Source organism: Sphaerodactylus townsendi, linkage group LG02 (assembly GCF_021028975.2).
Source record: "Sphaerodactylus townsendi isolate TG3544 linkage group LG02, MPM_Stown_v2.3, whole genome shotgun sequence".
NCBI classification, from domain to species: Eukaryota; Metazoa; Chordata; class Lepidosauria; order Squamata; family Sphaerodactylidae; genus Sphaerodactylus; species Sphaerodactylus townsendi.
The window spans coordinates 31,183,846-31,196,609 of NC_059426.1; the positions used below are offsets into that span (position 1 = coordinate 31,183,846).

General features: G+C 75.1%; 1 protein-coding gene across 1 annotated transcript in view; it reads left to right on the forward strand.

Annotated features, from left to right (window-relative positions):
- The window catches only part of LRP2 (LDL receptor related protein 2), a 224,269-nt gene that overhangs the window by 170,171 nt on the left and 41,334 nt on the right, over positions 1–12,764 (forward strand). Inside the window, exons 44-45 of the mRNA XM_048484475.1 lie at positions 622–792; positions 3,083–3,306. Coding sequence (XP_048340432.1) covers positions 622–792; positions 3,083–3,306 — 395 coding nt within the window. The remainder of the gene's footprint in view (positions 1–621; positions 793–3,082; positions 3,307–12,764) is intronic.

Genomic DNA, 12,764 nt, shown 5'->3' on the forward strand with positions numbered 1-12,764 from the left:
GTTATACGGGCCTTGGGCATCTTTCCTAAGTATGGAGCTATAGCCAATTGCCTAGCATCTGCTTTACCTGTTGCTCAGCGTCGGGCATTTATATTAGCCTGATTTAATAGTTTTCCTTCAGCCTCTACCAAAGGAAGGTATCATCAAATTCCAAAACAACAAAGATACTGTTGCTGTGGCTCTATTGACTCTCTTACCCATGTCCTCCTAGAGTGCCAAATAAATGCAGATGCGCGTGTTAGATTAATCCACCCTTTATTGGCGGCGAGGAAAATTTCTAACCCTACTGTCGCCATAACGTTTTCTTCTTGGAGACTACAATGCTGAAACAACACTTATGGTAGCTCTACTTCTGACTACTATTTTAAAGTGTTAACTTATTCCTGTTTTATTACTGCTAACTGCGTTTTTTTATATTATATCAGCACACTATAAGTATATCTGCATGAGTGTGCAAATGTATCCCTGCACTAATTAACTTGTCTTTTATATAAATGAGCTTGTATTGTTTTTGATTTTATGCCAATAAAGACGTGATTGATTGATTGATTGATTGATTGATTGATTGATTGATTGATTGATTGATTGATTGATTAAGTTATACTCTGTTTATTATGACAGACACGTTTACTGGACAGACTGGGCCGAACGACCATATATTGGACGGGCAGGAATGGATGGCAAAAACAAGACCGTGGTTGTCTCTACCAAGTTAGAATGGCCTAATGGACTGACCATAGATTACACCAATGACAAGCTCTACTGGGCCGATGCCCACCTAAACTACATTGAGTACGTACATAGAGAAGAATAAAGCAACTGGGTAACTCTTCATACCAAATTTTGGGATTACCACATTAGAATCATTAGATTAAAAACGATTACTAATTAGAACGTATCATTTGGCCTAGGGTGCAAATGTAGCAATGAACATTGTCACTAGTGTGCAAAAATATCAAAATCGAGTGGGACAGCTTTCTCTTTTGCTCACAACTTCATATACATACTTAAACTTCAAAGTAACTATTAAAGTAGAAAGTGGATCTTTGTATCTGAGATTGCAAATGCCTTAGCAGACCAGGTGCTCGCGAGCAGCAGCAGCAGAAGGCCATTGCTTTCACATCCTGCATGTGAGCTCCCAAAGGCATCTGGTAGCAGAGTGCTGGACTAGATGGACTCTGGTCTAATCCAGCAGGCTCTTTCTAATGTTCTTATGTATATACTTCAAGTTTCCTGTCTGCATTTCTGTTCAGAATTCAAATTCTGAAATCACAACACTGCAGTAATCTGTTGAAAGAGAGGAATTTCTCGTGTAGTTGATTTCCTTTCTTAGTTAGTTTCTCGGTTCATTATTAATTCAAGACATCAATATGTAACATAGCAGAGAGTACAAAACAAAAAAAGCAGAAAGGCATTGGAGCTAAGTAAATGTTTAGATAAAAGATTTTAATCCTCGTGGAGTCACATGATCTGTATTCTGATTTACAAAGTATTATGGTGAAGAAAGCCTACAAGAAGCTCTGTGTGATATCCCAAAAGGCTTGGAATTATTTTATTTATTTTATTTATTTATTTTTTCAATTTATTATACCGCCCCATCCCCGTAGGGCTCTGGGCGGTGTACAATACAATGCACATATACAAATAAGAATGCACATTAATTAGAGATGTGTGGGAACATTTCCCCTTATTTATTGTGGCTCACAAATGATAAAAAGTCTAAAAACAATCATGGGATTTTATAATTGAAATAAAACCCACGTTAAAAGAATTTCTAAGTAGTGAAATCAGAATTAGGGCCAAATGGGACAGGAGGGGTCCATGAGTCAGAATTTGTGGATGCTGCCGCCATTTTAAAAGGATTTAAAAATGCAGTGAGGACCTGATGGGGCCTGCAGGGTGGTGGGTGGCGTTGCCTTTGTCTTCCCCTCCCCCCCCCCACCTTTCCAAGTATCTGAATGGCCCTGGGGAAAGTGTGGCCCTTTTGGATCTGTGGACAGGTGCTCCAGTTTACCTGTGGTCTCGTTTAACCCTTAGTATGCAGTATCCCTAAGTAACTTTCCCATAAGTAATTGTGGGAATTTCACACACTTGCTGTTTCTCAGGATTGTAGGCGTTATTCCTGTGGGAAAGTTAGGCTCTCTGGTTGTACTTTAACATATGGGTAGACAAAAACAGCTGATTTTGGTCTCTGAACCCATGGACATGACAACAGAATTTTTGGAAAGTAGGAAGAATGTCTGAGGGATATACAGAGGTTCTCCAACCACATGCCAAATGATTCCTTGTGCTTCTGTGAGAGAGGATCCATACCTATGTACTTATTGAAGTTCCCTTCAGTAGTAAAGCCACAATTCCCAGACCAGTGCAGGGCATTTTCATGTTTACATGAAATTTCATTATTACATTACTGAGGAGGAGGTCATAGTCCAGTTCTTAGAACAAATGCTTTTGTATGCCCTTAGCATCTTCAGTTGAAAGAGTTCAGGTAGTATAATAAAGGCCTGGTTTATACCTGCGGAGGAATGAGATGCTGGAATGTAGAGTACCCATTTCAGCTCCAGATCATGGATTCCAGCACTGAATGTCCTTCACATTATTTTTTTAAAAACCTCCATGAGATGGAAACTAAAAAGAAGGGAGAAAGATACTATTCAGTCGGTTCATTGTTTGCAGTTTTAACATAGAATATTCCAAAATGTTATCATCCATCTACAGTCTGAAGTGGTACAGTCCATGCTACCACTTAATTCTTCTGCAGGTATAGACCATGCCTAAGAAACACCTTTGCCAGTGCCTTGAGATACTCTACTGTCAATCAGGGTTGATACTTCAGAACTGTTAGTCTGTTCCATGTGAGGGATCTCCTTCTGTCTACACAGGAATTGGAGCTGAGTAAGAGGCAGTTGGTCACCTGCTGATTAATAAAATGTCCGGATTCTTGAGGCCCTTGAACAAACCTAACAAAAGAGTAAATTCTCCCTCTTTTTATTTAGCCCTTTTATTTAGAAGCAGTGCGCAAACATTTTGATGCTGTTCCCATTTTTGTCTCAGTGTTGCCCATGGGTTTTTCTTCCTACAGGTACTCAGACTTGGATGGTCGGCACCGCCACACTGTGTATGATGGGTCGTTACCTCATCCATTTGCAATTACGATTTTTGAAGACACGATCTACTGGACAGACTGGAACACAAGAACAGTTGAAAAGGGAAATAAGTACGACGGGTCAGACAGGGCTGTTCTGGTGAATACCACCCACCGACCCTTTGATATCCATGTCTACCACCCATACAGGCAGCCCATCGGTAAGGAAGGGATTCTGCTATCTGCTTTGCATGTCTGGTCAATATGTGAAACCTAATCCTGTGAACGTTGTGTGGCCCTCTCAACGAGAGAACGAGGAGCTGAGAGAGTAAATGGCGGTCCATTTCTTTCTAAACATTTTAGTCCCATGCAGTAGATTTTGGGAACCAATCTCTTGGATATATTCATATGAGGAAAAAATATTGCTGGAATGTTCTAGATAGATAGGACGGTACAGCCTAACAGAAGACATCTCGTTTTGGGTAGAGGTTGTGGTTCAGTGCTAGATCAGATACTTCCATGCTGAAGATCTAAATGGCATCTCCATTAAAAAAAAATACTAATACCTTTGTCTGTTTGAGACCTTAAGAGTGTCACAATTTTGCCAGCACAGATAGGGCTAAAGTGGATGGGCCAATGGACTGATTCCATATGGTAGGCTCAGATGTTCCCTTGAAGTCAGACTGTTTCAGCCTTGTTCTCATGCCTGTTCCTGCCATCTACTTACTTTGTACTGTAACTTTTTGCTTGATTCTGAATTGGGTTATCCATTTCTTTTGGTTAGATGTGGTGCTGAGACTGGGAGAGCATAGCTCTCTCAGCCTAAGGCCACCCAGTAAATTTATGCCTGAGGTGAGATTTGAGCCACCAGTCATCCAGATCATAGCTTGTTCCCTCAGCTACTACATTACCCTAGCAGTAGACTATTTTTCTGGGTTTGGGGCTCAGCTCACTCACCTCATACTTTGTTCTTGTATATTCCATCTGCCTCTTTCTGTGGGACTGTAGTTTTGTAACAGAGCACTTGAACATGTGACAAAGACAGGGGACAGAGAGAATATTTTATTCCTCTGCCGGAATACTGGAACTGGGCAGTCAGTTATGTTTGTAGCATTTGAAATGATGTTAAATTTATGAATAGGTCTGTCAGTGGCTGTCAGCTGTGATGGTTAGCCTCCAGTCCCAGTTCCTGGGCGACAGCAAGACATGGCTTTGGCCTCAGACCCCCTTTTGAGGCCCTTTTGGTTGACCACTGTAAAGCACGATCTGACAAGACTCTTCCTATGGGCATTATCTGGTGTCTGTTCCCAGGTAACAGATGATAGGTAGTCCAGGAGGCAGCTTGCAGGAGTGGTGGCGAACCTTTGGCACTCCAGATGTTATGGACTACAGTTCCCATCAGCCCCTGCCAGCATGGCCAATTGACCATGCTGGCAGGGGCTGATGGGAATTGTAGTCCATAACATCTGGCCCCCCCCCCACCCCCCCCCCCCCCCACCCCCCCCCCCCCCCACCCCCCCCCCCCCCCACCCCCCCCCCCCCCCACCCCCCCCCCCCCCCACCCCCCCCCCCCCCCACCCCCCCCCCCCCCCACCCCCCCCCCCCCCCACCCCCCCCCCCCCCCACCCCCCCCCCCCCCCACCCCCCCCCCCCCCCACCCCCCCCCCCCCCCACCCCCCCCCCCCCCCACCCCCCCCCCCCCCCACCCCCCCCCCCCCCCACCCCCCCCCCCCCCCACCCCCCCCCCCCCCCACCCCCCCCCCCCCCCACCCCCCCCCCCCCCCACCCCCCCCCCCCCCCACCCCCCCCCCCCCCCACCCCCCCCCCCCCCCACCCCCCCCCCCCCCCACCCCCCCCCCCCCCCACCCCCCCCCCCCCCCACCCCCCCCCCCCCCCACCCCCCCCCCCCCCCACCCCCCCCCCCCCCCACCCCCCCCCCCCCCCACCCCCCCCCCCCCCCACCCCCCCCCCCCCCCACCCCCCCCCCCCCCCACCCCCCCCCCCCCCCACCCCCCCCCCCCCCCACCCCCCCCCCCCCCCACCCCCCCCCCCCCCCACCCCCCCCCCCCCCCACCCCCCCCCCCCCCCACCCCCCCCCCCCCCCACCCCCCCCCCCCCCCACCCCCCCCCCCCCCCACCCCCCCCCCCCCCCACCCCCCCCCCCCCCCACCCCCCCCCCCCCCCACCCCCCCCCCCCCCCACCCCCCCCCCCCCCCACCCCCCCCCCCCCCCACCCCCCCCCCCCCCCACCCCCCCCCCCCCCCACCCCCCCCCCCCCCCACCCCCCCCCCCCCCCACCCCCCCCCCCCCCCACCCCCCCCCCCCCCCACCCCCCCCCCCCCCCACCCCCCCCCCCCCCCACCCCCCCCCCCCCCCACCCCCCCCCCCCCCCACCCCCCCCCCCCCCCACCCCCCCCCCCCCCCACCCCCCCCCCCCCCCACCCCCCCCCCCCCCCACCCCCCCCCCCCCCCACCCCCCCCCCCCCCCACCCCCCCCCCCCCCCACCCCCCCCCCCCCCCACCCCCCCCCCCCCCCACCCCCCCCCCCCCCCACCCCCCCCCCCCCCCACCCCCCCCCCCCCCCACCCCCCCCCCCCCCCACCCCCCCCCCCCCCCACCCCCCCCCCCCCCCACCCCCCCCCCCCCCCACCCCCCCCCCCCCCCACCCCCCCCCCCCCCCACCCCCCCCCCCCCCCACCCCCCCCCCCCCCCACCCCCCCCCCCCCCCACCCCCCCCCCCCCCCACCCCCCCCCCCCCCCACCCCCCCCCCCCCCCACCCCCCCCCCCCCCCACCCCCCCCCCCCCCCACCCCCCCCCCCCCCCACCCCCCCCCCCCCCCACCCCCCCCCCCCCCCACCCCCCCCCCCCCCCACCCCCCCCCCCCCCCACCCCCCCCCCCCCCCACCCCCCCCCCCCCCCACCCCCCCCCCCCCCCACCCCCCCCCCCCCCCACCCCCCCCCCCCCCCACCCCCCCCCCCCCCCACCCCCCCCCCCCCCCACCCCCCCCCCCCCCCACCCCCCCCCCCCCCCACCCCCCCCCCCCCCCACCCCCCCCCCCCCCCACCCCCCCCCCCCCCCACCCCCCCCCCCCCCCACCCCCCCCCCCCCCCACCCCCCCCCCCCCCCACCCCCCCCCCCCCCCACCCCCCCCCCCCCCCACCCCCCCCCCCCCCCACCCCCCCCCCCCCCCACCCCCCCCCCCCCCCACCCCCCCCCCCCCCCACCCCCCCCCCCCCCCACCCCCCCCCCCCCCCACCCCCCCCCCCCCCCACCCCCCCCCCCCCCCACCCCCCCCCCCCCCCACCCCCCCCCCCCCCCACCCCCCCCCCCCCCCACCCCCCCCCCCCCCCACCCCCCCCCCCCCCCACCCCCCCCCCCCCCCACCCCCCCCCCCCCCCACCCCCCCCCCCCCCCACCCCCCCCCCCCCCCACCCCCCCCCCCCCCCACCCCCCCCCCCCCCCACCCCCCCCCCCCCCCACCCCCCCCCCCCCCCACCCCCCCCCCCCCCCACCCCCCCCCCCCCCCACCCCCCCCCCCCCCCACCCCCCCCCCCCCCCACCCCCCCCCCCCCCCACCCCCCCCCCCCCCCACCCCCCCCCCCCCCCACCCCCCCCCCCCCCCACCCCCCCCCCCCCCCACCCCCCCCCCCCCCCACCCCCCCCCCCCCCCACCCCCCCCCCCCCCCACCCCCCCCCCCCCCCACCCCCCCCCCCCCCCACCCCCCCCCCCCCCCACCCCCCCCCCCCCCCACCCCCCCCCCCCCCCACCCCCCCCCCCCCCCACCCCCCCCCCCCCCCACCCCCCCCCCCCCCCACCCCCCCCCCCCCCCACCCCCCCCCCCCCCCACCCCCCCCCCCCCCCACCCCCCCCCCCCCCCACCCCCCCCCCCCCCCACCCCCCCCCCCCCCCACCCCCCCCCCCCCCCACCCCCCCCCCCCCCCACCCCCCCCCCCCCCCACCCCCCCCCCCCCCCACCCCCCCCCCCCCCCACCCCCCCCCCCCCCCACCCCCCCCCCCCCCCACCCCCCCCCCCCCCCACCCCCCCCCCCCCCCACCCCCCCCCCCCCCCACCCCCCCCCCCCCCCACCCCCCCCCCCCCCCACCCCCCCCCCCCCCCACCCCCCCCCCCCCCCACCCCCCCCCCCCCCCACCCCCCCCCCCCCCCACCCCCCCCCCCCCCCACCCCCCCCCCCCCCCACCCCCCCCCCCCCCCACCCCCCCCCCCCCCCACCCCCCCCCCCCCCCACCCCCCCCCCCCCCCACCCCCCCCCCCCCCCACCCCCCCCCCCCCCCACCCCCCCCCCCCCCCACCCCCCCCCCCCCCCACCCCCCCCCCCCCCCACCCCCCCCCCCCCCCACCCCCCCCCCCCCCCACCCCCCCCCCCCCCCACCCCCCCCCCCCCCCACCCCCCCCCCCCCCCACCCCCCCCCCCCCCCACCCCCCCCCCCCCCCACCCCCCCCCCCCCCCACCCCCCCCCCCCCCCACCCCCCCCCCCCCCCACCCCCCCCCCCCCCCACCCCCCCCCCCCCCCACCCCCCCCCCCCCCCACCCCCCCCCCCCCCCACCCCCCCCCCCCCCCACCCCCCCCCCCCCCCACCCCCCCCCCCCCCCACCCCCCCCCCCCCCCACCCCCCCCCCCCCCCACCCCCCCCCCCCCCCACCCCCCCCCCCCCCCACCCCCCCCCCCCCCCACCCCCCCCCCCCCCCACCCCCCCCCCCCCCCACCCCCCCCCCCCCCCACCCCCCCCCCCCCCCACCCCCCCCCCCCCCCACCCCCCCCCCCCCCCACCCCCCCCCCCCCCCACCCCCCCCCCCCCCCACCCCCCCCCCCCCCCACCCCCCCCCCCCCCCACCCCCCCCCCCCCCCACCCCCCCCCCCCCCCACCCCCCCCCCCCCCCACCCCCCCCCCCCCCCACCCCCCCCCCCCCCCACCCCCCCCCCCCCCCACCCCCCCCCCCCCCCACCCCCCCCCCCCCCCACCCCCCCCCCCCCCCACCCCCCCCCCCCCCCACCCCCCCCCCCCCCCACCCCCCCCCCCCCCCACCCCCCCCCCCCCCCACCCCCCCCCCCCCCCACCCCCCCCCCCCCCCACCCCCCCCCCCCCCCACCCCCCCCCCCCCCCACCCCCCCCCCCCCCCACCCCCCCCCCCCCCCACCCCCCCCCCCCCCCACCCCCCCCCCCCCCCACCCCCCCCCCCCCCCACCCCCCCCCCCCCCCACCCCCCCCCCCCCCCACCCCCCCCCCCCCCCACCCCCCCCCCCCCCCACCCCCCCCCCCCCCCACCCCCCCCCCCCCCCACCCCCCCCCCCCCCCACCCCCCCCCCCCCCCACCCCCCCCCCCCCCCACCCCCCCCCCCCCCCACCCCCCCCCCCCCCCACCCCCCCCCCCCCCCACCCCCCCCCCCCCCCACCCCCCCCCCCCCCCACCCCCCCCCCCCCCCACCCCCCCCCCCCCCCACCCCCCCCCCCCCCCACCCCCCCCCCCCCCCACCCCCCCCCCCCCCCACCCCCCCCCCCCCCCACCCCCCCCCCCCCCCACCCCCCCCCCCCCCCACCCCCCCCCCCCCCCACCCCCCCCCCCCCCCACCCCCCCCCCCCCCCACCCCCCCCCCCCCCCACCCCCCCCCCCCCCCACCCCCCCCCCCCCCCACCCCCCCCCCCCCCCACCCCCCCCCCCCCCCACCCCCCCCCCCCCCCACCCCCCCCCCCCCCCACCCCCCCCCCCCCCCACCCCCCCCCCCCCCCACCCCCCCCCCCCCCCACCCCCCCCCCCCCCCACCCCCCCCCCCCCCCACCCCCCCCCCCCCCCACCCCCCCCCCCCCCCACCCCCCCCCCCCCCCACCCCCCCCCCCCCCCACCCCCCCCCCCCCCCACCCCCCCCCCCCCCCACCCCCCCCCCCCCCCACCCCCCCCCCCCCCCACCCCCCCCCCCCCCCACCCCCCCCCCCCCCCACCCCCCCCCCCCCCCACCCCCCCCCCCCCCCACCCCCCCCCCCCCCCACCCCCCCCCCCCCCCACCCCCCCCCCCCCCCACCCCCCCCCCCCCCCACCCCCCCCCCCCCCCACCCCCCCCCCCCCCCACCCCCCCCCCCCCCCACCCCCCCCCCCCCCCACCCCCCCCCCCCCCCACCCCCCCCCCCCCCCACCCCCCCCCCCCCCCACCCCCCCCCCCCCCCACCCCCCCCCCCCCCCACCCCCCCCCCCCCCCACCCCCCCCCCCCCCCACCCCCCCCCCCCCCCACCCCCCCCCCCCCCCACCCCCCCCCCCCCCCACCCCCCCCCCCCCCCACCCCCCCCCCCCCCCACCCCCCCCCCCCCCCACCCCCCCCCCCCCCCACCCCCCCCCCCCCCCACCCCCCCCCCCCCCCACCCCCCCCCCCCCCCACCCCCCCCCCCCCCCACCCCCCCCCCCCCCCACCCCCCCCCCCCCCCACCCCCCCCCCCCCCCACCCCCCCCCCCCCCCACCCCCCCCCCCCCCCACCCCCCCCCCCCCCCACCCCCCCCCCCCCCCACCCCCCCCCCCCCCCACCCCCCCCCCCCCCCACCCCCCCCCCCCCCCACCCCCCCCCCCCCCCACCCCCCCCCCCCCCCACCCCCCCCCCCCCCCACCCCCCCCCCCCCCCACCCCCCCCCCCCCCCACCCCCCCCCCCCCCCACCCCCCCCCCCCCCCACCCCCCCCCCCCCCCACCCCCCCCCCCCCCCACCCCCCCCCCCCCCCACCCCCCCCCCCCCCCACCCCCCCCCCCCCCCACCCCCCCCCCCCCCCACCCCCCCCCCCCCCCACCCCCCCCCCCCCCCACCCCCCCCCCCCCCCACCCCCCCCCCCCCCCACCCCCCCCCCCCCCCACCCCCCCCCCCCCCCACCCCCCCCCCCCCCCACCCCCCCCCCCCCCCACCCCCCCCCCCCCCCACCCCCCCCCCCCCCCACCCCCCCCCCCCCCCACCCCCCCCCCCCCCCACCCCCCCCCCCCCCCACCCCCCCCCCCCCCCACCCCCCCCCCCCCCCACCCCCCCCCCCCCCCACCCCCCCCCCCCCCCACCCCCCCCCCCCCCCACCCCCCCCCCCCCCCACCCCCCCCCCCCCCCACCCCCCCCCCCCCCCACCCCCCCCCCCCCCCACCCCCCCCCCCCCCCACCCCCCCCCCCCCCCACCCCCCCCCCCCCCCACCCCCCCCCCCCCCCACCCCCCCCCCCCCCCACCCCCCCCCCCCCCCACCCCCCCCCCCCCCCACCCCCCCCCCCCCCCACCCCCCCCCCCCCCCACCCCCCCCCCCCCCCACCCCCCCCCCCCCCCACCCCCCCCCCCCCCCACCCCCCCCCCCCCCCACCCCCCCCCCCCCCCACCCCCCCCCCCCCCCACCCCCCCCCCCCCCCACCCCCCCCCCCCCCCACCCCCCCCCCCCCCCACCCCCCCCCCCCCCCACCCCCCCCCCCCCCCACCCCCCCCCCCCCCCACCCCCCCCCCCCCCCACCCCCCCCCCCCCCCACCCCCCCCCCCCCCCACCCCCCCCCCCCCCCACCCCCCCCCCCCCCCACCCCCCCCCCCCCCCACCCCCCCCCCCCCCCACCCCCCCCCCCCCCCACCCCCCCCCCCCCCCACCCCCCCCCCCCCCCACCCCCCCCCCCCCCCACCCCCCCCCCCCCCCACCCCCCCCCCCCCCCACCCCCCCCCCCCCCCACCCCCCCCCCCCCCCACCCCCCCCCCCCCCCACCCCCCCCCCCCCCCACCCCCCCCCCCCCCCACCCCCCCCCCCCCCCACCCCCCCCCCCCCCCACCCCCCCCCCCCCCCACCCCCCCCCCCCCCCACCCCCCCCCCCCCCCACCCCCCCCCCCCCCCACCCCCCCCCCCCCCCACCCCCCCCCCCCCCCACCCCCCCCCCCCCCCACCCCCCCCCCCCCCCACCCCCCCCCCCCCCCACCCCCCCCCCCCCCCACCCCCCCCCCCCCCCACCCCCCCCCCCCCCCACCCCCCCCCCCCCCCACCCCCCCCCCCCCCCACCCCCCCCCCCCCCCACCCCCCCCCCCCCCCACCCCCCCCCCCCCCCACCCCCCCCCCCCCCCACCCCCCCCCCCCCCCACCCCCCCCCCCCCCCACCCCCCCCCCCCCCCACCCCCCCCCCCCCCCACCCCCCCCCCCCCCCACCCCCCCCCCCCCCCACCCCCCCCCCCCCCCACCCCCCCCCCCCCCCACCCCCCCCCCCCCCCACCCCCCCCCCCCCCCACCCCCCCCCCCCCCCACCCCCCCCCCCCCCCACCCCCCCCCCCCCCCACCCCCCCCCCCCCCCACCCCCCCCCCCCCCCACCCCCCCCCCCCCCCACCCCCCCCCCCCCCCACCCCCCCCCCCCCCCACCCCCCCCCCCCCCCACCCCCCCCCCCCCCCACCCCCCCCCCCCCCCACCCCCCCCCCCCCCCACCCCCCCCCCCCCCCACCCCCCCCCCCCCCCACCCCCCCCCCCCCCCACCCCCCCCCCCCCCCACCCCCCCCCCCCCCCACCCCCCCCCCCCCCCACCCCCCCCCCCCCCCACCCCCCCCCCCCCCCACCCCCCCCCCCCCCCACCCCCCCCCCCCCCCACCCCCCCCCCCCCCCACCCCCCCCCCCCCCCACCCCCCCCCCCCCCCACCCCCCCCCCCCCCCACCCCCCCCCCCCCCCACCCCCCCCCCCCCCCACCCCCCCCCCCCCCCACCCCCCCCCCCCCCCACCCCCCCCCCCCCCCACCCCCCCCCCCCCCCACCCCCCCCCCCCCCCACCCCCCCCCCCCCCCACCCCCCCCCCCCCCCACCCCCCCCCCCCCCCACCCCCCCCCCCCCCCACCCCCCCCCCCCCCCACCCCCCCCCCCCCCCACCCCCCCCCCCCCCCACCCCCCCCCCCCCCCACCCCCCCCCCCCCCCACCCCCCCCCCCCCCCACCCCCCCCCCCCCCCACCCCCCCCCCCCCCCACCCCCCCCCCCCCCCACCCCCCCCCCCCCCCACCCCCCCCCCCCCCCACCCCCCCCCCCCCCCACCCCCCCCCCCCCCCACCCCCCCCCCCCCCCACCCCCCCCCCCCCCCACCCCCCCCCCCCCCCACCCCCCCCCCCCCCCACCCCCCCCCCCCCCCACCCCCCCCCCCCCCCACCCCCCCCCCCCCCCACCCCCCCCCCCCCCCACCCCCCCCCCCCCCCACCCCCCCCCCCCCCCACCCCCCCCCCCCCCCACCCCCCCCCCCCCCCACCCCCCCCCCCCCCCACCCCCCCCCCCCCCCACCCCCCCCCCCCCCCACCCCCCCCCCCCCCCACCCCCCCCCCCCCCCACCCCCCCCCCCCCCCACCCCCCCCCCCCCCCACCCCCCCCCCCCCCCACCCCCCCCCCCCCCCACCCCCCCCCCCCCCCACCCCCCCCCCCCCCCACCCCCCCCCCCCCCCACCCCCCCCCCCCCCCACCCCCCCCCCCCCCCACCCCCCCCCCCCCCCACCCCCCCCCCCCCCCACCCCCCCCCCCCCCCACCCCCCCCCCCCCCCACCCCCCCCCCCCCCCACCCCCCCCCCCCCCCACCCCCCCCCCCCCCCACCCCCCCCCCCCCCCACCCCCCCCCCCCCCCACCCCCCCCCCCCCCCACCCCCCCCCCCCCCCACCCCCCCCCCCCCCCACCCCCCCCCCCCCCCACCCCCCCCCCCCCCCACCCCCC